General features: G+C 47.0%; 1 protein-coding gene and 1 pseudogene across 1 annotated transcript in view; one reads left to right on the top strand and one right to left on the bottom strand.

The window, feature by feature from the left end:
• The window catches only part of khdrbs2 (KH domain containing, RNA binding, signal transduction associated 2), a 120,548-nt gene extending 111,051 nt beyond the window's left edge, over positions 1-9,497 (top strand). The window contains exons 7-9 of the mRNA XM_056292355.1: positions 2,960-3,042; positions 3,643-3,701; positions 9,403-9,497. Coding sequence (XP_056148330.1) covers positions 2,960-3,042; positions 3,643-3,701; positions 9,403-9,497 — 237 coding nt within the window. The remainder of the gene's footprint in view (positions 1-2,959; positions 3,043-3,642; positions 3,702-9,402) is intronic.
• Positions 9,498-17,860: 8,363 nt separating this feature from the next.
• Positions 17,861-17,943, bottom strand: LOC130123316 (U4 spliceosomal RNA; annotated as a pseudogene).
• Between the last annotated feature and the right edge of the window lie 9,310 nt (positions 17,944-27,253).

Genomic DNA, 27,253 nt, shown 5'->3' with positions numbered 1-27,253 from the left:
CACATACCCACATCTGGCTTCCCACCCACAGACACGGCCAAGTGTGTCTGTAGGGACGCCCGACCAAGCCGGAGGCACCACGGGGATTCGAACCGCCGATCCTGTGTTGCCAGAAGCCCCCTACCCACTTTATATCATTTTTCAAAATTATGCAGCGGGTGGAGTTGGGCTCAGACCGGAGGGGGAAGTTACTCTTTAAGTGCCGTGCCAACACACTGCATCACGTTTGTGTGATTCATACTCACAACCTTGAGAAGAGTTGTGTTACGACACAGCATCCTGACCCAACTGCTTGGTCGCTCCACAGTCAGCCGTCAGATGGAGCATTCGGTCACACGGGATCGCCAACAAAACGGTCAATTAGTGAGATACGTGGTCCTCCGGCACTGGGATGGCTGGAAAATTCTGCTTTAGAGAATGGAAGTAGGCCTGGATCCCCTGAACAACTTAATCCTTGACATAATCCCTGACTTTAATGTAGTCAAATCCATGTCTGTACAAATAAAGCCATGAAAGAACCGCAGCAGTATCAATTCGTGTTGGGCGACAAAAGAAAACCGCCGCGGTGTGTTACAGGTTTGCAGCACAGCGCCTCGACTGTTGGGTTTTGTTGTTGGATTTGCTGCACACCGACGTCCCACGCCGTTTGCAATATGAATCAAATGCAAAGCCAGACGTTGAGGGGTCACTCCCGACCCAGATCTGCTCCTGGATCAGAGGATGAGCCAAGCTGCTCCTGTGGAAATGGACTGTATCCTCAGAGAGGGAACAGTTTTATGAGTCTGTAGACATTTAACGAAGGAGTTTGGGTTGTGATGAAAGAAACAAGCAGCGTTACCGCTGACACACCGCTCTGACGTAGCGAGACTCGGCGGTTGGGGAAACTCCTGCTCCTGTAACGGAGAAGATCAGGCCGACAGTAAACTTCTCACTGACAGCAAAGGATCAGCACACATTAGAACAGTCAACCACAACTACTACACAGCGGCTGCCGCCAAAGGCTGATCATAGAGGCTTGGTCTCACACAAACCAGAAACACAAAAGTGGAAATGACAAAAACACATTGCTGTATTTAACTGTAGCTACACTGCTCGCCACTCACACATTTCCACTGGAACAGTATCTAACCTTTGTGGGCGTCCGGGTGGCGTAGCGGTCTATTCTGTTGCCTACCAACACGGGGATCGCCGGTTCGAATCCCCGTGTTGCATCTGGCTTGCTCGGGCGTCCCTACAGACACGATTGGCCGTATCTGGTATCTGCGGGTGGGAAGCCGGATGCGAGTATGTGTCCTGGTCGCTGCACTTGATCCGACCCGTCCCGGTCTCTGCTCCGCCCCCTCTGCTGACCCGGGGAGGGCTGCAGACTACCACATGTCTCCTCCCATACATGTGGAGTCGCCAGCTGCACCTTTTCACCTGACAGTGAGGAGTTTCACCAGGGGGACGTAGCGCGTGGGAGGATCACGCTATTCCCCCCAGTTCCCCCTCCTCCCTGAACAGGCGCCCCGACTGACCAGAGGAGGCGCTAGTGCAGCGACCAGGACACACACCCACATCCGGCTTCCCAGCCGCAGACACGGCCAATTGTGTCTGTAGAGACCCCCGACCAAGCCTGAGGTAACACGGGGATTCAAACCGGCGATCCCTGTGTTGGTAAGTAACGGAATAGACCACTACGCTACCCGGACACCAGTATTTAAGCTTTGTTATCGACCGATATCTTGTAGTTACTTTATTAAAGGCTTCTTATCAGTAGTTCAGATCTCTTTTCTTTTTGAGTTGGCTTAACGGCACAGAAGTTGTCAGTTAGGCTCCACTATAAAGACACTTCTTCCCTTCAGACACGGCTGAATTACTAAACAAGCAAGGGGGTCCAAAGCCACCAGGGGCCCTGAAAGTTCTGGGACATTGCATTTGAACAAAAGCATTGATTCAAAATACAAAAGGGCCCAAACCTTTTTTGGGGGGTTGGGGGGTGGGGGGGCCTTTCTCCCCCTCCCTTTCTCCCCCCAATTGTACTTGGCCAATTACCCCACTCTTCCGATCCATCCCGGTTGCTGCTCCCCCCATGCTGAGCCGGGGAGGGCTGCAGACTACCACATGTCTCCTCCAATACATGTGGCGTCACCAGCTGCTTCTTTTCACCTGACAGTGAGGAGTTTCACCAGGGGGACGTGGCGCGTGGGAGGATCACACTATTGCCCCCCCTCCCCCCTGAACAGGCACCCCGACCAACCAGAGGAGGCGCTAGTGCAGCGACCAGGACACATACCCACATCCGGCTTCCCAGCCGCAGACACGGCCAATTGTGTCTGTAGGGATGCCGAACCAAGCCGGAGGTAACGGGGATTTGAACCGGCGATCCCTGTGTTGGAAGGCAACAGAACAGACCGCCATGCTACCCGGACGCCCCAAGGGCCCCAAACTTAAGTCTAAAACCATCTCTTGATGTTGTCTGCTGCCATGATAATACAGTGTATGTTGATCCTCCCCAGTTTTAGTCTCTGTTGGAGAAAGGGCAAAGCTGCCGTCTGTGTCAACGTGGGATTTTCAAGCCACGGTCTTTGTTTACTCCACGGATTTGCTATAGTTCACATTAACTTCACATGCTCCGTGGCGGTTCTGGCTCATTTGGCGCCCTGGGCAAGATGACACAAGTGTGTGTGTGTCAAGAGAGCTGTGTGCGCTCCTCTAGGAGTTGCCGCCCTGGGCAATTGCCTATATTGCTTATGCCAAAAAGCGCCACTGCACACGCTTGCCCTGGAGCCCCGTGGGTAGTTAATCCGGCCATGCCTGCTAACCTTAATCAGTACTTTGCTGGACATGCTGTGTTATTTCCTTAGGATAATGAGATTTCCCAGAGGAGCTCCGTATTGATCACTTCGGTACTGTAGTTCGTTATGAACAATGAGGGAGAGGAGTCTCTCTAACAGAGTTGTCTTTTCCCCAATTTCAGTCCTACGACGACGGATATGACGGAGAATACGATGACGAGAGTTACGATGCATATGAGGACAGCTACAGTAATCAGTCAAGAAGGTAATACGCGGTTAAATAAATGCATCTTCGGCTCGCCGAGGCGATTTTCCTTCCAAGCCACACGGCTCACAAATTGTTTCTCTGATCAATTCCCACTTTGTCAAACTAAGTCTGTCCCAGGTCATGTTGCCTTCCATTCCCAGCCAGGTTTTTTACAAACACGTAAAGGTTCACTCAGCCATTTTGTTCTTAAAGGGGTAACATCGGGGAATAAGATAAATCCATTATTGCATAGTTAGCATTCTGTGCAAACACAACTGTATGCTTCAACATTATTCTGCTACACAATATGAAATTAAATCCTCACATTTTTACATGATCCAGGATAAAAGTCCAGTTTAAGTGACATTAGCCAAACCAGAAATATGGTTTGTAGTGCACACCAACTTGGTAAACATACAAAACCACCTCTTATCAACACTGCACACATTTCTGTTGCAAGTTATTTTGAGTCTGTGTGAATCTGGCTAGCGATGTTTAAGTAAGGATGTATGTACAACATGTGTAGACCTGAAGCAATTTCAATTCACATTTTTATCAATTTCACACATTTTATACTTTGATGACACTTTTGATTGACATAAATGTTTCCGATTTCAGCATTTCAGAATATTACGAATATGGGCATGGAACCAGCGATGAAGCCTACAGCAACTACGGTAAGGATGATTTACTACAACAGGGCAACGTTTTTAATGTGCCAAGGCGTACTCTCCACACTTGGCACCTTACATAATTAGGTTCGAACCTGAATTACTACTTTTCTCGTGTATTGTGTTATTTTTTCAGTTATTCACCACTGTATACTATCTCAAGATGCACTGAGTTTTTCCAAAACTTTAATCAATAATTCATAATATATTCTATAATGCAAATCCACTCCACGATGTTTCATATTTCTGTTCTAATCTCTTCGGATTTGACATTTCATGGTATGTAAGAGAACAACAGCTGGCATGTATCAGCTTTATTCATGGAAACGAATCAGGATTTTCAATACACCTCCCTTCAAACAGCTAAAAAAATAAATCATTTAATAAAAAAGCTTGGACCTAATTGAAATGAGCTGGCTCTTCGTGTGATAGTTCTGACAGTGTCTTCAACACTACTGACTGCTCCCACACCACCATCCATAAAAAAGATTATGTTTCTCAGGGAGGAGATGAATGGAGAGAGGCTTGTGGCTGCAGCCCACTCCTAATCACTATTTCAGCGAAAAGCTCCTACATGCGACACCCCTTCTTACTTTGCTTGACAGTTATCGGCTGAATTTGACGAGAGCAGCAGATGTGACAGTTGAAGCCCAGTCCACTGTATATACAGTGCATCCAGAAAGTATTCACACCCCTTCACTTCCCCCACATTTTGTTATGTTACAGCCTTATTCCAAAATGGATTAAATTCCTTTTTTTTCTCATCAATCTACATACAATACCCTATAATGAGAAAGCAAAAAAAGGTTTTGTAGAAATTTTTGCAAATTTATTAAAAATAAAAAACTGAAATATTGCATGTACATAAGTATTCAGACCCTTTGCTCAGTACTTGGTTGAGGCCCCCTTGGCAGCGATTACAGCCTCAAGTCTTCTTGGGTATGAAGCTACAAGCTTGGCACACCTATATTTGGGGTATTTCTCCCATTCTTCTCTGCAGATCCTCTCCAGCTCTGTAAGGTTAGATGGGGAGCGTCGCTGCACAGCTATTTTCAGGTCTTTCCAGAGATGTTCAATGGGGTTCAAGTCTGGGCTCTGGCTGGGCCACTCAAGGACATTCACAGACTTGTCCCGAAGCCACTCCTTCCTTGTCTTGGCTTTGTGCTTAGGGTCGTTGTCGTGTTGAAAGGTAAACCTTCACCCCAGTCTGAGGTCCTGAGCGCTCTGGAGCAGGTTTTCATCAAGGATCTCTCTGTACTTTGCTCCATTCATCTTTCCCTCGGTCCTGACTAGTCTCCCAGTTCCTGCTGCTGAAGAACATCCCCACAGCATGATGCTGCCACCACCATGCTTCACTGTAGGGATGGTATTAGCAAGGTGATGAGAGGCGCCTGGTTTCCTCCAGACGTGACGTTTGGCATTCAGGCCAAAGAGTTCAATCTTGGTTTCATCAGACCAGAGAATCTTGTTTCTCAGGGTCTGAGAGTCCTTTAGGTGCTTTCTGGCAAACTCCAAGCGGGCTGTCATGTGCCTTTTACTGAGCAGAGGCTTCCGTCTGGCCACTCTACCATAAAGGCCTGATTGGTGGAGTGCTGCAGAGATGGTTGTCCTTCTGGAAGGTTCTCCCATCTCCACAGAGGAACGTTGGAGCTCTGTCAGAGTGACCATCGGGTTCTTGGTCACCTCCCTGACCAAGGCCCTTCACCCCCGATTGCTCAGTTTGGCTGGGCGGCCAGCTCTAGGAAGAGTCCTGGTGGATCCAAACTTCTTCCATTTACGAATGATGGAGACCACTGTGCTCTTCGGGACCTTCAAAGCTGTAGACATTTTTTTGGACCCTTCCCCAGATCTGTGCCTCGATACAATCCTGTCTCGGAGGTCTACAGACAATTCCTTTGACTTCATGGCTTGGTTTCTTCTCTGACATGCACTGTCAACAGTGGGACCTTATACAGACAGGTGTGTGCCTTTCCAAATCATGTCCCATCCATTGAATTTACTACAGGTGGACTCCAATCAAGATGTAGAAACATCTCAAGGATGATCAGTGGAAACAGGATGAACCTGAGCTCAGTTTTGAGTGTCATAGCAAAGGGTGTGAATACTTATGTACATGCAATATTCAGTTTTTTATTGTTAATAAATTTGCAAAAATTTCTACAAAACTTTTTTCACTTTGTCATTATGGGGTATTGTGTGTAGATTGATGAGAAAAAAAGGAATTTAATCCATTTTGGAATAAGGCTGTAACATCACAAAATGTGGGGAAAGTGAAGGGGTGTGAATACTTTCCGGATGCGCTGTAGGTGGCGTGCATTGCCTTTTGAATATATGTACTTTTGTAGGCTTAGCTCATACCAGAGAGCTGTTACCAGCTAGGTACCCCTCACTCTGCACATAAGCCGGTGGCCACACCAGGTCTGCAGGATCATTCATTTACGGCACAATGAATGGCACACTGGGGTGTTGTGGACCTGTTAGGTGTGGACCAAAGGAAAATTGAGCGGGCAGCAATTTGATTTTCTGCTCCATAAGCACCCTCTTTTTTGTGCCATACATAAAAAGCCTGGCACAGCCTCCTGCTCTCGCGAGATCAAATTAGTTTGACTCGCGAAACCAGTCTGGCCACTCTCAGCGCCCTTTAAAGAACGACCAAGACGGTCTTTATGACCGTTTTGGATTTTCCAAGTTTAATAAGTTTGTGGGGAAAAAAGATACAGACCTGCCACTCCCTGAATTCCCCTAAAACTGCATATATTTGCATTAAAACGAGTTTTAGACCAATTGCACAAAAAAAGTTATCATAAGATCTACCTAAAACGACCGTAATTTGGTCGTGCGTCACGTCAGTATTTATGACGTGTGTTGTCACGTCATTTCCTACGTGAAGTTCGTTGCTCTGTCCTAGAAACACACTAGCGCCCTCCAGTGCAGAGAAATAGTCTAAACTTGATGTGTGATGATGTCCAACATGTCTGGTTCCAGACGCACCACGACTACCACCGAGGCCTTGCAGTATTTACAGGCGTTGGACAGCGGCGATAGAAATTGCTTGAAAAATAGTATTAAAGTTGTTAAAATGTTAATTTTTCGTGTCAGTTTCTTAACAGACATACAAACATATGTAATGCATTAATATCTCAACTGGGTATTTATCTTGACAGAATATAGAGTTTAAAAACCGTTCTAGTAGTTTTTAAGTTCCGGTCGTTGTTTGGGACTGTTTCAATATTTTTCAGTTCTTTTTTTTACATGTCTCGTGTTATAGGCCTTGTTGCATTAGTCAGATTAGCAATATGTGTTTTCCCTTTTGTTTTTCAGGCAATATTTTCCCTTTTTCGATTTTGCTACTCCAGTTCAACCATGTTTCTCTGAAGTTTAAATTGTTTAGAAATACTATTATAGTTGACAAAATGTTAATTTTGGTGTCAGTCGTTTCCTAACACACACACTAACATATGTAATGCATTAATATCCCAACTGGGTGTTTATCTTGGCAGAATATAGAGTCTGAAAACCGGCGGTCACATTGACCGTCCAGAGTCATTTGAGTCATTTTAGTGAAACAGTGCACAGAAACAATGCAGGACTTCAGCGTAGATCTCCCTCATAAACGCGGTAAGAATCGTGACCAACTTTCAAACAAGCTAACGACATGCTAACCCCCATGCTTACCCCCTGTGCTTACCCCCGTGCTTACCCCCATGCTTACCCCCCATGCTTACCCCTATGCTTAACCCCATGCTTACCCCCATGCTTACCCCCCATGCTTACCCCTATGCTTACCCCCATGCTTACCCCTATGCTTACCCCCATGCTTACCCCTATGCTTACCCCCATGCTTACCCCGTGCTTACCCCCTGTGCTTACCCCCATGCTTACCCCGTGCTTACCCCCATGCTTACCCCCATGCTTACCCCTATGCTTACCCCCTGTGCTTACCCCCTGTGCTTACCCCCGTGCTTACCCCCTGTGCACTGTCGGATTAGCAAGTCGAAACGTGACGTTGGGGTTGAGAAACGACGTCTGCGACCGGACGGTTTCACGAGTAGTCGACACGAGTCGAACGTAGCTCCACACAACACACAAGCAGCAAGATCCCTTTTGTAGGCGTTTTAGGTCCAAACGCCATTTTGGACACACGCAACCACGGCAGGTTCCTGTAGGAAGCACCGCCTACTCGAACGTGATTGGTCAGTGCTACGCGGACTGAAGCGGAAATGAAAACCACCCGCTGTGTTTTGGTTTGTTTGTAAACAGCCGTTGCTGCCCCCCATTTTTCAAACCTGAGACACTGCCCGGACAGTGGTTCATGCAGTGAACAACGGTAACACTTGATTTCAGTACTAGCAATAAGGTGGTAATTATCACGTAATTTCTTAGAAATAAGATTGAAATCACCTTGTGTAACCGGTCATTTTCTTGCCCGGTGCGGGATTCGATACGGAGTGTACAGCACCATAAGGCGACATCACTAACCGCTCGGCTAAAGGGCCAGACCCGTTAGCTAGAGGCTAACGTGTCTTATTAGTAGTTTACACTAGCAATAAGGTGGTAATTATCATGTAATTTCTTAGAAATAAGATTGAAATTACCTTGTAATTTCCTAGTGTAACCGGTTATTTTCTTGCCCGGTGCGGGATTCGATACGGGGTGTACTGCACCACAAGGCGACATCACTAACCGCTCGGCTAAAGGGTCAGACTTATTAGTAGTTCACACTAGCTATTGAGGTGGTAGTTTTTACAGGTAATTTTACAGCTAACCCTAACCCTAACCCAAATTACAAAGTAATTTAAACCTCATTTCTAAGAAATTACGTGATAATTACCACCTTATTACTAGGTAATTTCCGACCCCCTAAAATAAAGTGTAACCGTGAACAACAGTAACAAGGTCACAGGATGGCTGTGCCAGACTAATGCATAATGGCTCGTCGTCTTTATGTAATTTGGAGCTTGAAAATAAGCTACTGACAGACAAAGCCAGAACTCTGTTTCGTTTTGCTTTTTCAGTGGACCATCGACCCTGTGCATGACTGTAGTCCACTGACTTCCGGTTTCTACTGCAGTGGTCATACCAGTTTCCTGTTTGTTGATGTGTGCTGTTGACAATGGCATATTTTTGGCGATGCCTGCAAGATTTACCATGGATAAATGTCAACAACATGCACAAACTGTCCACACACTTCCACCTGCACCTCCCAGCACACGGGTTTCTTGATATGTACAACTTGAAACGTGCCACCCGTGTGCTGGGAGGTGCAGGTGGAAGTGTGTGGACAGTTCTGTGCATGTGGTTGACATTTATCCATGGTAAATCTTGCAGGCATCGCAAAAAATATGCCATTGTCAATAGCGCACGCCAACAAACAGGAAACTGGTGTGACCGCTGCAGTAGAAACCGGAAGTCAGTGGACTACAGTGATGCACAGGGTCGAGTCTCTGTGGAGAAAGTAAGAGCCTGTTCTACCTACAATAAAAAGAAACAATTCCTTGACTGTCCATGTCTTGGATGGATAGCAGATCAAAATCAAGACATTGCAGTTAACGGGTGTACTGATGCTTTTGGTTTCATGGGATAACTGCATCACCAAGGCATGATGGGCTACGTGGTTGTTAGAGTAAACATTGTGCTGAGCGTTTTCTTGTCCGTGCACCTTGTAATATATCTTGCTACGATGTGTTTCTAACTGTAATTTTTGCAGAGGAGGAGTGGACAACTACCCGTCCAAGCCTCAAAGCCCCAGCATTACGACTGTCTAGAGGGGGCTACAGAGAGCATCCCTATGGTAGATATTGAAGGTGCTCACAATCTTTTACCTACAAATGGAAGAAAAATTGAGATTTTTTTTTCTTTTCTAATTTCCTCATAAACTGTAACAGACATTCCTCTCTCATCTGTCTCCTTCAGGACTTTTTGTCGAGGAACCCCATTATGTACCTAAAGCATAAACTACAACACTGCAGCAGTATTATTATTTTTTAGATTACCGAGTCTTTGTTTATCCTTTTGATATGGAACACTAAATTAAGGTAGACTGTGACGCTAAAAACAATTCACCGAGGAAATAAAAAGAGACATTTGGACATTTCTCTCATTTATGCATGGAAACACTGCTGTTGAGAGGCCATGGCTTGTTTTAATGTCCATACCACTCTAGTCTGTTCACGGAGGAGTTTCTTCAAATTGATTATATTGAACATCCGGGGACCCTGGTTAGGAGAAACTTGTGGGGGCCAATTTTTTTTAATTTTTTTTTGTCATCGCTCCGAGTATAAAAAAGTGAAGTTTTCTTATATTGCTTTTAGTGCAGTGTTTTTGGATATGTATTTTTGCAGCAAGGCCCCTTGCTTTTCTCTCTCTTCTGGCCGTGTGTTTTTGCTTCCTGCAGTGTTTTCTTTAATGAGCCCTCTGGTGGGGCTCAGGCTACACGTTAGGAAACAGTGCTTTTATGGAGTCTGTTGGGTGTTAAGGTTGTTTTGCACATTTCCTCTAGCTTCACTGGCCTTTGAGTTACCCTTATTGAGTTTCACAGCCTTCTTCACATCCAACGTGTCTGTACTGTCTGGAAAACAAACAAAGAATATGGTTGTTCATGCATAATCATGTTGACGCCTGGTTAAAATGCAAGGGCAGTAGTCTGGCTAGCTTTACTCTTTCACGTTCTATAGATCAGTGTTGGGCTCGTTACTTACGACGTCATGAATGGATGAGACATTGATTTAATTACTCATTACTGATTTCAGAAGTACCTCATTAAAACTCAACAAGCCGCAACTTGTCACACTATTTGCTCTCAGACTAACGTTTGCCATTTCATCAAGACATTAATAATGTTGTAACGCATTGCTGAGTAGCCCCACAACACTCCTATGGAATAAACACGACGCCCAGAGGAACTCTAACACACGGCAGGCCGGAAACCTGACCTTTCCTAAAATTTAAGAGACGACTGTAAAATCCTCTTAAGTTTGGTGTGATGATTAAAACTCATGCACGGGGCAGCATGACTTTTCATTACCACAGCGCACAAATAATGACGGTACTAATAATGTTCATAATCTAAATGCATCCTTCGACACGTGACATTTTACCAGAGTTCGCTTACGATTGTTTGATTCTCATCACGGCAAATCTGAGATGGCGCCGTAAGGTCAGCAAACAAGGTCGATAGCTTCATAATAAACATTCTAAGACTTTAGATAGTGATCGTGGAAGACAAATTTTTGTGTTGGGGTTGCAAGCAGTCAGACATGTACAGTGTGTAGTGTACAATAAGTGTTGTGTTTAATCTGTATTTGTACATAGAGTGTTTAATAAAAATAACATACAGTACAAAAACGTGTGTAAGCCTCTCTAAATAGGTAGCTGTTAATTGGTATAGGGGGTACGAATTGGGCAGCACGGTGGCACAGTGGTTAGCGTGGTCGCCTCACAGCAAGAAGGTCCTGGGTTCGAGCCCCGGGGTAGTCCAACCTTGGGGGTCGTCCTGGGTCGTCCTCTGTGTGGAGTTTACATGTTCTCCCCGTGTCTGTGTGGGTTTCCTCCGGGGGCTCCGGTTTCCTCCCACAGTCCAAAGACATGTAGGTCAGGTGACTCAGCCGTACTGAGTTGTGAATGTGTGTGTGTGTGTGTGTGTGTGTGTGTGTGTGTGTGTGTGTGTGTGTGTGTGTGTGTGTCGGCCCTGTGATGGCCTGGCGGCCTGTCCAGGGCGTCTCCCCGCCTGCCGCCCAATGACTGCTGGGATAGGCTCCAGCCTCCCCGCGACCCCGGTTGGGATAAGCGGCTTGGATAATGGACGGGTGGTACGAACTGATGTTTTTCTTCTACAGTTTTCATCAGGAAAGCCTGACGTATTGGGGGTGGGGTGGGGGGGGTGGGGTTAAGCGCCATGCCTCGAGCGTGCAGGTAACAGCAAAAGCATCAACGTAAAGTAAACCCAGATTACTGGAAGTTCCAATCTACCCCAAATGAGTCATGTGTCAGATGATTTATAGTGATGCTAAATTATCCATGAATATTGAATTACCTTCTCAAATGATAATGGACAACCACTGTTTAAAGACTAATACGTTTCTTTCCCTATTCCTCAATCTATTCTCTTAAGTTTCACATCATTAAACAGATATTGACTTTTCGCACTAGCATGACTGTGAGAATGATGTGGAGTTAAAAGAGGTAAGACGTCCCCACACGCTATCATAATACTGTCTTAAACACATCAAACTTGGAGACTGGCACCGAGCACACGTGTAGTATATCAACAAACTGCTGTTCCTGCTCTGACAGTAAGCTGCCGCTGAATGAGACCAACGCACTTGGTTTGCCATGTCTGCACTCCATCAGTGTCTGCTAATCTTTTTCTTTTCCCCATTTTTGTCATTCAACCTGACAGACTGTATATGTGGGTGATTCTTCAATTTGGGGCACTTTTGGCTTTTCAAAATTTTGAAAAAAATAAATAAATGTCTTTAAAATCTGTTTTTTCTTCTGTTCTCCAGAAGCTCTGTTAAGCGGTGTGGAACAAACATGCTATAGCATAGCTTTGATCGTCCTACACAATAAGTTTGATGTTGTGATGCTTTTCTCAAAGTGGTAACAGCAACATGTGACGTAATGACACGTGATGCTAATGACAGTTTTCACTTTGTGGAGAAAAGGTTGGCCAAGTCTTGGACTCGCTAAGCTAACTTGTTAGCTAGCATACAATGTACAATGAATATACGTGACTAAAGAGAAACTTCTTATTTCTGAACTAAACACTCAGCTAGTAAGGTGTTTGGTAATGACCTGTAATAACCATCCTGTCAGATCAGCACATATAAACCTTCACATGTGTGACATGAACAAGTCACGCTTCTGCCATGATGCTCACGCGCCTCTGGCACTTCTCGTTTCCGTGGCAACCACGTTGTTGTTATTTGGAGAAATGTTGTTGCTCTAAAATGTTGGGTGTGATGTGATGGCACATGTCTGTATGAGGGACAGCCACATTTAACTATAACAAGTGTGCAAACTGCACATATATAAACCATGTGAATTTGAAATATGTCTTTTTAAATTATTATGAGAAAATGCAAAGTAAAGATTTAATGAAGGTCACCATTTTTATGACTTTATTGTAGAGGGGAAGTTAGAAGGTCAGGGTTGGGGACAAGCCCACAACAGTGAGATGCTGCCACGTTTGAATTTTCCACAAACTGAAAAAGTATCACACATCTGTTTTTCATAGCCAACACGACCCAACTCTGACCAGTACACTAACTGTTTTCTCCCACGCGACACAAAAGTCGTCGTCGCTCCTTGAAACTCTCGCCTGCGGCCAGAGGAACCGCCTGGTTGAAGAATCACCCAGGTGCTGCAGCTGCACAGCGCCTCACGGCCGGAGCGCTTTTAGCAATCTGAACTCTCTTCTGTGACTAGTACAGCTGAAGGCCCGCTCTCATTAAGAGTCTAGCTCACGGGACTGAAAGGAAGACTAAACACTAAGCAGGTAACCATAAGACTAATTCCAGTTTGACAAACACAAATGATTATTACTTACACTTAAAAAAAAAAAAAAAGTAAACCTGTCCTATTTAACCCCAAATAAACACCCTGTCCCTTTAAAACCGCCTCGTTTTTCTAAGTAGACACTCGGGAAATAATCCAACTAAATTGTGATAAATAAGATAACACGAGGTCCAATAAAAGACACTAAAGCCACCACCTGCGAACTAAACACCCCGCCAGTGGTTAACTAGAGACCAGACATTTGACAGAACACCTGTGTCATTAGCATCTCATGATATTTGTAACACCCCGAATTGGTTTACTTTTTTCACAGTAATGCCATGTAGTCATCAGCTTCCTCTGCTGCTACAGCCACACTGGCGTACTGCATGCACCTTTACTCACAAACGCCACTAGACACACACACACACACACACACACACACACACACACACACACACACACACACACACACACACACACACACACACACACTCACTTTTCCTGTACTGTGACTCGTGCTGCTGGATGCACCTAATCTACATGACGCTGTGTATTTCCTCACAGGGGTCCTGCAGACTGGCGTCTGATGGGGTCACCTCTGACTGCTGGATATCAGGTGAGGGAACATGTCCACCCCCCACCCCCCCCACCCACCCACCCCCACACACACACGTGGTGACTCTGAGGAGTCTTGGTCTGTGGAGTCTCTAACGGGCATTTTGTGAGCCAGACATCTGCGGGGGCCAGAGGAGAGTTACTCCACAACAAGTAGCCTTCTTCAGAAAATACTTTAGGAAGACTACTCACATCCCCTGTAAGAAAATTACTCAATTATTCATAATTACAGGGGGGTCCGGGTGGTGTAGCGGTCTATTCCGTTGCCTACCAACACGGGGATCGCCGGTTCAAATCCCCGTGTTGCCTCCAGCTTGGTCAGGCGTCCCTACAGACACAACTGGCCGTGTCTGCGGGTGGGGAACCAGATGTGGGTACGTGTCCTGGTCGCTGCACTAGCGCCTCCTCTGGGGCTAGTGTTCAGGGGGGAGGGGGAACTGGGGGGAAGAGCGTGATCCTCCCACGTGCTACGTCCCCCTGGTGAAACTCCTCACTGTCAGGGGAAAAGAAGCAGCTGGTGACTCCACATGTATGGGAGGAGGCATGTGGTAGTCTGCAGCCCTCCCTGGATCAGCGGGGGGAGGGCTGAGACCGGGACGGCTCGGAAGAGTGGGGTGATTGGACAGTTACGGTTGGGGAGAAGGGGGGGACCAGTAATAATAATAATTAATATTTACATCTCAAGTTTGTTTAGAAATTGACCCTCATCATAAGAAGCCCTCAAGGTCAGGGCACAGTGGCCCCGACTGACACAAGTCAAGGGGAACACTCCTTCTCCCTTCAACCCCGACACGACCGGCATCAGGCCCCGAGCCGACCTGGGTCTATACTCAGCAAGCTTCTGTACCTTCCGTGGGGAAAAGGGTTTTGCGGGTTTTGCAGAGCGGTACCAAGTACAGGGACTTTCATATGTGGCCGGGGCCAGCTGGCTCCTCCAGTACGTGCTGCAGGTGGCACCTGACCCGAGCCCTTTACGTAACGCCCTCTCCTGCGCTGGCCTCAAAGGCCAGCATCATGGCATGATTCATTGTAAGAAAAAACAAAAAAAGTCTGACATTTGACTTCCTGGCCAACTTAAAAATCACATCTGTATAAGGTCATTAAAGGCAGAGTCATCCCATAATGTGTTTTTTTGGGGTGGGGGGGGTCGTTATGATAGATTTTAGGTATAATAAAAAGTTCATCAGTGTGAACATTAAACCTCTTGTCTTTATAGTGTATTCAGCTGAATAGAGGTGGAAATGCAAATCATTGTATTCTGTTTTTATTCACGTTTTACACAACGTCCCCAACTTCACTGGAATTGGGGTTTGTATATATACCACATACATCATACACACACACACACACACACACACATATATATATATATATAAAGGTTCTCTGTTTACCTTGTGAAAAGTAAAAGGTAGTCCTAAGACCCAGGAGACATCCATTCTCAACACTGATTAGGCAAAACCAAATAGCAGGCTCAAAGGTCAGTTCCACAGACCGTGGCATCTTGTTTTGATGCTGTGTCACACTTAAGACCTGATCTGCCACCTGCCGTTTCTGTGGTACAGGACACACACAGCCAGGTTGTGTGTGCGTGCGCCCGGGATTCGTGGTTACCGGCGTGATCCAGAGGGAGATAAACAGCTTTAACCTTCAGCACATCAGATTTCCCTGTGATGCAAAGGACTAAACCGCTGTCAAAGAAGGGCTTTCTCCAGCCCTGACAGCCCACCCCCACAGATTGCGCCTCATATGCATATTAGGGCTCCATCAGCAGTCACCTTTGTTAGTCTGAGCAATGAAGGCGTCACCACCCTGTTAACGTGCAGCTGCACGGCTTCTTCTGACTGCAGCCGTTGGGCCGTTTGGATCCGTTTAGGTTGAACCCATTTGGTTTTACCTGAACAACAAAGCTGCAGAAAACCTGTTTTGAAACTGTGAAGTATTCAGTTTAAAATGCATCTTTGACTCTAAAAATGTTTTATTCGGGGGCACCGCCGAAGAGCTGAATAGTTACAGCACATACCACATGGTCACATGATCACAGCAGTCGCCGGTTCGATTCCAGTCGACGTTTGTTGCATGTCATACCCTTCTCTCTCTCTCTCTGTCCCATTCCCTGTCTGCCTTTCACTGCCACTATCTAATAATGATCTGAAACCAAAGACAATGTTGTATTTGTCTGGTCATACAGATGCCGTTCAGCTCTTTTGTTGGATCAGAGGCTGTTAGTACCACAATGCATTGCAAGATACATATTTATCACAAGGCCACACTTGCAAGAAACTCACCAAGCGACTAAGTCGCCTCCGTTCATTATGGAACAGGAACTATCGTGTCAAAAGGCACTGGGGGCATCGCACGAGCCAATCCCATTCATGCAAACACAAGGCTGACACACGGTCATGAGCTTACAGTCAAGAGCTCAGGGATGTCCAGAGGGTAGGATCCAGTCCCTCCTCAGTGCAGACACTCCCAGAAAGCAGCTGCTGCTGCTGCTGCTGCTGCTGCAAAGAGATGGGCGTCTCTTGTGTTGCGTTAACAAACCTGTTTAAACTAACAAAACAAAACATAACTTGTGTGCTTTTATCGTATTTTACTGGCCAGTAGAAGATGGAAAAGCTCGCAAGCCGCCGGGCAGAGAGGGCAACAGCGATTCCACACAGATTCGTTGCTTGGGAGTGTGTGCCCCCCCCCCCCCGTGTTGAAAAATGGTAAACTCCAGCACAGATTTTGCTTGCACGAGCCATCCAGCTCAGGACGACGTGAAACGGCGTCCACAGCAGGTCTTGCTCACGTCATATGACGTATGTCCAAGTACAGTGAAATATTATGTGGGGCAAATTCTAGAAAGGGGGGTAATTTGATCCTTCAGGATTTGACTGGGTTGTGCAAAACATTTGATATCACTGGCTGGGTTTTTGCTTACCCACCCGCACAGACTTAATGACAGAACCACAAGAACTTGTTTTGGAAGACGTGAAGGTGATTAGACTTTGATGTAACATAAGTCCAAACTGATTTCATTTTATTTATTCTTTTGCATTAGTTGTTGACTAGCTGTATGATATGGCTTGGGAAGTGAGATAACAAGGCTCTAATTTCAGGGTTCATGTCATGTTGTATTTAAAGCATGGCTGCCAGAAAGCCCCTTCCACTCATGTTACCAGTGCCGTATTGATTGAGGTTCATAAAGCGTGTGACACTGTCAATCATCAGATTCTTCTTCATAGACTTGGCATTTTCCAACTTTCCTCTTCTATTGTTACGTTGCTCTCCTCACACTAATGGAGCCAAAGTGGTTACAATTGAACAAGTAATATCTCCAGTATATCAGCTCCGTCACGTTTCAGCCTTTATAGAAATGATGTTCTTTCTGTGTGTTAACACTCGAGCTGTCTTCTATATGCAGATGACGTAACTTCCCTCTCTCGCCCAAAGCATTAAAGGGACATTCCATCGCTTTTTATGTGGAGATCCAGTCCGTGGTCAGGGCAAATGGCGTCAACTGAAGCAATACATTTTTCAGTGTGTGCTATATTGATGGAGAAATGGGAGTTCTCCTGGTCGCGGAGCCATGTCGACAGTGCCTGCATGTACCAGCATGCATTGTGCACAAGCTTCTGAAACCCAAACCCTTTCAAATCCTTCCCGAGCCCACCCAGCTCGTGCAGGTGGGCGTTTCTTGCGGCTCTGTGTACAAAGAATGGCGTCTGAAAATCTTCAGTCTTCCATCAGAAAACCGGAAAACGACATAAATTGAAGTGGATTAGTTTTATTGACAACATATTGTGCCTGGATGAGAAAAGCACAGAAAGAAGCGAGAGGAGGGAGTAAGCGTAAGCTACCATCCATTACCAACAGACGCTGAACAGTGCAAAGAATGGCTCCGAGCGATTACAAAACACCCCCAAGTATGATGAAAATGCACTGACATCAGCACTGGGAAATCTTCGGGTATGCTCGTTGCATTTTGAAGCACGACTACAACATGGACAGATATTTCAACTGTGCAATACTCTGGTGTATATTTATACTGCACTGGTTCTGCATTCTTAATATTCTGTACATATTTTTCAACTAGCAACAATCACAGCTCAGATAAACCTCATTGGCTGCAATACTGCCACCGCGCAAAGCTATTCTGTACATATTTTTACGCATTATTTTTCTATATATATTGTTATAAATTGTAGTATAATGCACATTTCTTACTTTTTTCTATTTCTCTTATAATTTCATGTATGCTTATGTATATGTTTTCTTCTATAGGGTGAGCAACTGTAACCCGACCCGATTTCCCCGCGGGGATCAATAAATTATTTCTGATTCTGATAATGTAGATAAGCTTTTCTTAGCAATGCAAAACCCGGAATAGTCACCGAGTTTGAAATGGGTGTTCTTCAGAACATATTTTCCGGCAGTGATGCCGGGCTGCAGACAGTTGTAATTTCCTTTGAAATAACAACATCTTGGCCATGGAGAGAAGACTGGCATTTACTTTTCTTTATTTTCAAAAATATGACAAACATTTTGTACTATGCACTGATATTTCACCCTTTTTTACTTCTTCTTTTTTTTTGGTCTTTATACATTTTTTACTAAATGCCTAGATTTAAAAACTGCATAACGGGTTCTGTTCAACTGCCTTGTTTCCATAACAGGGTGAAATCGTTTTTAGAGCACTTAACCTTCTCACTTAGAAAACCCACCCAAAGGCCACGGCTATCCCATTCTGCCACAAAGGGTTTATTTTTAACCAGATGTCACCCTCTCCCAAAACAACCTACTTTGCCCTGTTTTGGAAGAAAATGCAATGCATCGTGCCTCTGAAGTGAATGATCTCTGCATAAGCCAACAGGTCTAATTTGCATACATCTGACATGGGTAGCCTGCAGCCAACTTTGACAGTTATTAACGTGAAAATAAACAATTCCAAGTTTGCATATATATAGAAAACAGCTTTATTCAGACCAACACGTTGCAATGTCTTATTTGATTTTTCCCCTCAATTGTATTTGGCCAATTACCCCACTCTCCCGAGCCGTCCCAGTCTCTGCTCCACCCCCTCTGCCGATCCGGGGAGGGCTGCAGACTACCACATGCCTCCTCCCATACATGTGGAGTCGCCAGCCGCTTCTTTTCACCTGACAGTGAGGAACCGGCGATCACCGTGTTGGTAGGCAACAGAATAGATGCCAAGCCACCCGGACACCCCCAGAAGTTTTGTTTTTGAGTGGCATCTAGAGCACGCCCCCAGAGGTGAAGACTAGAAATCCACGCTGAACTTGCCCGTAGTTCTCCCTTGTCAAATGATGGCGTTGGTGCCGGAAGAAGAATGGATTTGGCAGTGTGTCCCAGAGACACAGAGCACACTGGCAACAACTGCAGGCGTTTTCACACTAAATCCCCGATTTGGCTAGATAGAGATAAGGCTGAAAATAGGCGAAGTGGTCCTTTAACTCCACATTTTCGTTTGATCTTGATGCCCTTAATGCCCGGCTGCAGCTGAATCGTCTCTCCATTAATGTGAAAATAAAAAACTGAATCTATGTGTTTTCATTCCCTAAAGAAAGCGTTGCCCGTGTCATGTACCATTAACTTTGTTGGTCAGGCTTTAATCACTGCAGAAAACTACAAATCTCATCATGGCATTCGCTTGACTCTCGTCTTTCCTGTCATGTTCACATTCAAAACTTACAAAGAAGCTTGTGCAATTACACTCTCTATAAGTCCTACTATCTCTCAATCTGGTCTCTCTCTACCAAGGAAATAATGGAACCATTAGCAAGGCTTTATGACAGAGCTTACAAGACTCGTGGTTGACTTCCTCCGTGCAGCCGTCATTGTGCTGCACTATCACAGGCTAATGTCTTGACCTTCCACGCTTCAATAAATAACCTGGCCAGCAAGCTATGCTTTCGACTTTCTAACAACCGCTTCCCTCCCTCACGTTGTAATTCACTGCCAAGACTCACCCCGACAAGACAAAACAGAGTTACGATGTCTGTCTCTCGAGCGCTTAATCCAATGCCAGCTTTCAATAATAGCATTAGTCAAACGGATCACCTGTCATCAAACATCCGGCGACCAATGAAAAATTCTGCAGGCAGGGCAGGCAAAACCCCCCAACAACAATGGAAATTGGCATTCCCTGGCAGCTCCATATTCAGCATCCTTCTCCCAGTATACCCAGCATCTCTCCTCCACACATGTCCACACCATCTCAATCTTGCCTCTCTTGCTTTGTCTCCAAACCGTCCAACCTGAGCTGTCCCTCTAATCTGATCTTCACTAGATCTTTACAATATTGTGAGACTGGTGGACTGAGTGTCCCCTCATAGTTCATAGTCTGATTGGTGACGCTGTGTCCAACAATATTGAGCAGAGGTGAACTTCTCTCAGCCTGAAGTACATCTGGAATCTGTCTGGCTATGATCAAACATCATCAACTAAATGATGATAATCGCCAAGGAGCCTTCTTACTTTTTAAAATATCATGTACTCACAATTTTCTTCCGGTGTGGGAAGATGGCTGCGCGACTTTGCATTTGCAGCGGCCTCACCCAGCACCGTCCATGCAGTGTCTTTGTCCATGCCTGTGTCTTAAGTTTTGTCTTCGTTTGATGGATGGGAGAGCAGGCGCTGGATCGGCTGGGACAGCGGGGCAGGCTAAGCTAACTGCTAGCCCATGCAGACCGGCAGTTCGATAACACTGACGGTGGTCTGGCGGCGGCCTCACCTGGCGTTGACTGTGGCGTTCTTGATGTCGTGGTGAGGAGTGCGGGGAGGTGTGTCGAGGGTGTCTGGCTGGGCGAGCTGGCGCTGGACCGGCTGGGAGAGCTTGGTCTAATTTGTCCGGTGGGCCTGGGGACCACGGCCCCTGCCTGGAGCTTCTTATGTTTTGGGGGGAAACAGCCCTGTAAGGAGCGCCCTTCTTTCCCTAACCTGAAATAATGCAGACATTAAGGTCTTTTTTTTTTCCCCTTTTTTCCAATTTTCTCCCCAATTTGTATCCGGCCAATTACCCAGCTCCTCTTGAGCCGTCCCGTTCGCTGCTCCACCTCCTCTCCGCCGATCCGGGGGCGCCCCGACCGACCAGAGGAGGCGCCAGTGCAGCGACCAGGACACATACCCACATCCGACTTCCCACCCGCAGACACGGCCAATTGTGTCTGTAGGGATGTCCGACCAAGCCGGAGGTAACAATTAAGGTCTTTTTTCAGTTGCAATTGATTAGCATTTTTCAACATATATTGGCCAACCAGAAGAACTGTGATCCTGAATGTTTTTGTAAATATGGTGAGGCAATCCATCTTGGACATATGTATGTACAGGACAATATATACAACATCTTGCAGACACAGATAAATGAGGTGCATGTGTTAAAAGCATTAACGCTAACTTTGCTATTAAGGCCGACTTGGGTTGTATGTGACTTTGCACATACAATCCCATTTAAAAGCACTCTGTTTAAATGTGTATTGTCATTTCAATACAGACAGCCTGATACTTCTACATTATGATTTATGTTGGCCTAATGAGAAAGCTGTCAGCATGAAAGAAGAGCTGGAGAGAGACTTCCTAACAACAGTCTTCACTCTGGCGATGAAGGCAAACCTTCATGTTTCATTGTTTTGCATTTTGGAACAATTTGAAATTCTCTTTATTAAAACAAACTCCAAAAACGTTTCTACATTCAAGTAGTGGCATGCTAACTTATACTCCACAGATGCCGGTTCAAATCTGGAAGTGTTTTGGATTCGATTTTAAATACCTCTAAAATCTGTACCACAAATTCATTTCAACACGTATACAAATTCACCATAATCAGATCACCCCTACCCCATTTCTCCTCCCAGAGTTTGAACCCACCTCCGATACTCCTGGCCTTACTCCCCTTCCACCTGGTCTCTTGCACACACAGTATACCTACCTTTCCTCTCTCCATCATATCAGCCAGCTCTCTCCCTTTACCAGTCATAGTGCCAACATTCAAAGTTCTGACTCTCACCTCCACACTCCTACCCTTCCTCCTCTCCTGCTGCCTCTAGACATGCTTTCCCCCTCTCCTTCTCCTTCTCCCAACAGTAGCATAATTTCCACCGGCACCCTGCTGGCCAACAGTACCGGTGGCGGTCGTTGGTAACCCGGGTCTCGACTGATCTGGTATGGAAATCTGACTTGTGATCTGCATATTTGACCTGGCAAAGATTTTTACACCGGATGCCCTTCCGGGAGCAACCCTCCCCATTTATCCGGGCTTGGGACCGGCACTGAGAATGCACTGGCTTGTGCATCCTCAGTGGCTGGGTATGCTGCTACATTTATAATTGAGTAGAAATTTTATTCCATTAAAGAAAAATAGACATTTCATTTTATTAAAAGAAATTGCAATCATTGTTTTTTGAGGATCTCTAACATGTGCGAGGTGCTACACACAGCTAGGTCGTATTTTGCCAACATGCAGGCTGGGTTTGGCCTGTTTGAAACAAAATTGATCTGAAAGCAAGACAGCTGACTTTATCCTTTTGAAAGCATGGGAGACGATCCAGATTATTCCTAACCCAAAATAAATTAGTAAACCACTTTAGTTGGAGCCATCAAAGCTGATTCTGGAAAGCAAATGCTGGAGCTGGGCTGTGACACGTGAGGTTCCAGCTGTCTCGACATATTACCATGAGGTGCACAGTGCTGGTCCGGCCTGGTAGTGAAGCACTAGGCTTTCACAAACTTCAGTTGACGGTGGCATTTGGGGTTATATTGGTTTGTGACGCGGCACTGAAAATCATATCTCAAAGGGTGGATACGGCTCATCCACTGCTGCTGCAGCCCTGTGGAGCCGTGGCCTGTATTCCTACCAGCATCCGTCTCACCTCCTCCACTCCAACTGTACGCATAGGCCAAACATAAAGACACACTATCTGCCCTCGCTTCGCCATCTGACCTGTAGGGATGAACAGCATACAAAATAATCTGACAAGGGGCGTCCGGGTGGCGTCGCGGTCTATTCCGTTGCCTACCAACACGGGAATCAGAGGTTCGAATCTCCGTGTTACCTCCGGCTTGGTCGGGCATCCCTACAGACACAATTGGCCGTGTCTGTGGGTGGGAAGCTGAATGTGGGTTTGTGTCCTGGTCACTGCACGAGCACCTCCTCTGGTCGGTCAGGGTGCCTGTTCGAGGGGGGAGGGGGAACTGGGGGGAATAGCGTGATCCCCCCACGCGTTACGTCCCCTTAGTGTAACTCCTCACTGTCAGGTGAAAAGAAGCGGCTGGTGACTCCACCTGTATCGGAGGAGGCATGTGGTAGTCTGCAGCCCTCCCTGACTCGGCAGAGGGGGTGGGGCAGAGACCGGGATGGCTCAGAGAACGGGGTGATTGGCCAGGTACAATTGGGGAGAAAATAAAAAAATTATCTGACAAGAACACAGTTTTGTTAAGATTCATATGAAACAGGGCAACAAAGAATTAATCATCTCATCTCATCTCGTCATCAGCCGCTTCTCCGGGGTCGGGTCACGGTGGCAGCAAGCTAAGCAGGGCACTGCAGGCCTCCCTCTCCCCAGCAACACCCTCCAGCTCCTCCTGGGGGAGCCCAAGGCGTTCCCAGGCCAGACTGGACATGTAGTCCCTCCAGGGAGTTCTAGGACTACCCCGGGGTCTCCTCCCAGTTGGCTCTGCCTGGTAAACCTCCAAAAGAAGGCGCCCAGGAGGCGTCCTGATCAGATGCCCGAACCACCTCAACTCGTTCCTTTCAATGCAAAGGAGCAGCGGCTCTACTCCCAGCTCCCTCCGGATATCCGAGCTCCTCACCCTATCTCTAAGGCTGAGCCCAGACACCCTATGGAGGAAACTCATTTCAGCCGCTTGAACCCGCGATCTCACCGTTTCAGTCACTACCCAAAGCTCATGACCATAGGTGAGGGTTGGAACGAAGACTGACTGGTACATTGAGAGCTTTGCCTTCCAGCTCAGCTCCTTCTTCGCCTGAATGGTCCGGTACAACATCCACATTACTGCTGATGCTGCACCAATCCACCTGTCAATCTCCCGCTCCAGCCTACCCTCACTCATGAACAAGACCCCGAGATACTTGAACTCCTTCACTTGAGGCAACAACTGGTTGGTCGGGGCAAATTAGAATGAATTACATTCAGTAAAACTACAACAATGCACCTGAGCACTGAAACATTCTTGTTTTTTTCTACTGATTTAAAATGTCCCTTTACACCTCCCCTCTTCCATGATAACTGCTGAACTACGGAGGAACTGAGACACGTGCTGCAAGCACCAGTGCCTAGTGATGCATTGTGGGATGCATTGAGGATGCCTTGCTAGAGAACCATTAGCTGATAAATCAGTTAAGATCACAGCATTTGTCTGTCAAGCTATCGATAACATCTCCCTCCATCATGTGACCCAAACTGTCTCATTATTAGTAAAGGCGGGTGGGATGTGCTGAGGTATACAGCATCTGCTTCACGTGATCAACCCGCGGTGGAAGGATTTGGTTTTAACAGTTTGAATGGTGTTGTGCAATAACCTTTCCAGAGTCACACTAACATCACAACTTCGTGCCCTTCTGATGTCACCTTTTTTCTTCTTCTCTGACAGCGACGACGTGTGTGTCGCTGTCTAGAATCGAACACACAGAAACCTGCCCAGAGAGAAGAAGACTGTATTCCCAGGTGTCGGCATCCATCAAATGAGGCTGGTATGTATTTCAAGTTATGTTAGATAAAATACCTGACAAGGGGCGTCCGGGTGGCGTAGCGGTCTATTCTGTTACCTACCAACACAGGGATCACCAGTTCAAATCCCCGTGTTACCTCCGGCTTGCTCGGGCATCCCTACAGACACAATTGGCCGTGTCTGCAGGTGGGGAGCCGGATGTGGGTATGTGTCCTGGTGGCTGCACTAGCGCCTCCTCTGGTCGGTCGGGGGGAACTGGGGGGAATAGCGTGATCCTCCCACGCGCTACGTCCCCCTGGTGAAACTCCTCACTGTCAGGTGAAAAGAAGCGGATGGCGACTCCACATGTATGGGAGGAGGCATGTGGTAGTCTGCAGCCCTCCCCGGATCAGCAGAGGGGGTGGAGCAGAGACCGGGGCGGCTCGGGAGAGTGGGGTAATTGGCCAAGTACAATTGGAGAGAAAAAAAGGGAGAAAAATCCAAAAGAAAAAAAATTATTTTTCCTTTTCAGGGCAGCACAGTGGTGCAGTGGTTAGCACAGGTGCCTCACAGCAAGAAGGTCGTGGGTTCGAGCCCCAGGGTAGTCCAACCTTGGGGGTCGTCCTCTGTGTGGAGTTTGTATGTTCTCCCCGTGTCTGTGTGGGTTTCCTCCGGGGCTCCGGTTTCCTCCCACAGTCCAAAGACCTGTAGGTCAGGTGACTCACCCATACTACATTGTCCCTAGGTGTGTGTGTGTGTGTGTGTGTGTGTGTGTGTGTGATGGCCTGCCGGCCTGTCAAGGGTGTCTCCCTGCCTGCCGCCCAATGACTGCTGGGATAGCCTGCAGCATCCCCGCCAACCTGAGAGCATGGTAAGCGGTTCGGGTAGTGGATGGATGGATGGATGGATGGATGGATGGATGGATGGATGGGTGGATGGATGGATGGATGGATGGATGGATGGATGGATGGATGGATGGATGGATGGATGGATGGGTGGATGGATGGATGGATGGATGGGTGGATGGATGGATGGATGGATGGATGGATGGATGGGTGGGTGGATGGATGGATGGATGGATGGATGGATGGATGGATGGATGGATGGGTGGACATGTCTCTTCACCAAATGAAATAATGGTAATTCTATAAACCAATCAGAACTGAGCTGTGGTGGCTCATCTGTGATGAAGTCTTGTGTAAACAGAACACACACACAGAAACAGTTTGCTGCTGGCCCTGATACGTTGTCCTCTTGACTGACTCTCAGCAGGGTTGTTTGTTCATTAGTTGTCTTGAGGTGATTTTCACCGCGTCTGTGCGTTTGTGTATTTGTGTACTTGTGCGTGTGAGGGGAAAGTGAGTTGTTGCTCTGCGGATGGCGACGTATGCCAATGCTGTTCTTGCAGCCTTGGCCAAAAGCCGTCCTCAGATCCGTTTTCATAACGGACCTGCTGCCAACTTGAGAAGAGCCAGGAGCTTAAACCCACCGCCTGCTCTGGATGTAGATTCCCCGTCTTAACGGGAATGCTGTTGTTAAAAGCCTTCCAACACCGTGATTACCAGGCTGGCTTCAGAGAGGCTGCGCTACTCGTCGTTCTGAAGCGGATGTGTCGGAGACAAGGGTGCTGCAGCACTTTGCAGATGCTTTTCACAGCTCTCTGCCCTTTAGTGTGCGCACAATACAAATCTGCAGGGACGTCCCAGCTGCACCAGGAGGTCACAGCTGGGACGATAAACTTGGGAAACACGTTTTGCTCCTTCGACACGTCCGTCCCCCGTCGGAAGTTCAACGACAGAGCCACTATGCTAACCGCGCTCTCGCACGTACTCACACATATGGCCACACTTGCAACCGGGTGTCACGATTTTTCCGACCACGTGTCGTTTTTATCCGTAGCGCACACTCGGAGCGAGACAGAGGCGGGACGGATCAGAGCGCCACATCACGACGAACAGGTAAAGGGGAAGAGCTGGCATGAGCTACATGTCGCTCGGCATCGTGGGAATAAGTCATGGCTGGCACTCTTTCTCTGTGCCTAAGTGTTTGAACTGTCAGCCACACTGAAGATGATGAGGGATGAAGCAGTTTCAACGACACTGAGTAGCAAATCATCTGACAGTGTTCGAAAGACACGTACGACAGTCTATTCCATGTCCTACCAACAGGGGGCTCACCGGTTCGAATCCCCGTGTTACTGCCAGCTTGGTCGGGCGCCCCCTACAGACACAGTAGACTCTGTGCACAACTGTAGTCCACTGACTTACGGTCCACAATTATGAGGACGAGCGGATGGACAGATGGACGGACGGAATTGTGGACGTAACTTGATATGTAAAACTTGAAACTCTCCCCCGTGTGCTGGGAGGTGCAGGTGAGAGTGTGTGGACAGTTGTGTGCATGTGGTGGACATTTATCCATGGTGAATCTTGCAGGCATCGCCAAAAATATGCCATTGTCAACAGCACACGCCAACAAACAGGAAACTGGTAGGACCGCTGCAGGAGAAACAGGAAGTCAGTGGACTACAGTGATGCACAGAGCCGATTGGCCGTGTCTGCGGGTAGGAAGCCGGATGTGGGTATGTGTCCTGGTCGCTGCACTAGCGCCTCCTCTGGTCGGTTGGGGCGCCTGTTTGGGGGGGAGGGGGAACTCGGGGGAATAGTGTGATCCTCCCACGCGCTACGTCCCCCTGGTGAAACTCCTCCCTGTCAGGTGAAAAGAAGCGGCTGGTGACTCCACATGTATGTGAGGAGGAGACATGTGGTAGTCTGCAG

Source organism: Lampris incognitus, chromosome 13, assembly GCF_029633865.1.
Source record: "Lampris incognitus isolate fLamInc1 chromosome 13, fLamInc1.hap2, whole genome shotgun sequence".
Lineage (NCBI taxonomy): Eukaryota > Metazoa > Chordata > Actinopteri > Lampriformes > Lampridae > Lampris > Lampris incognitus.
Note: the sequence above shows the minus strand (reverse complement) of the source record. Positions and strands in the feature narration are given on the sequence as shown.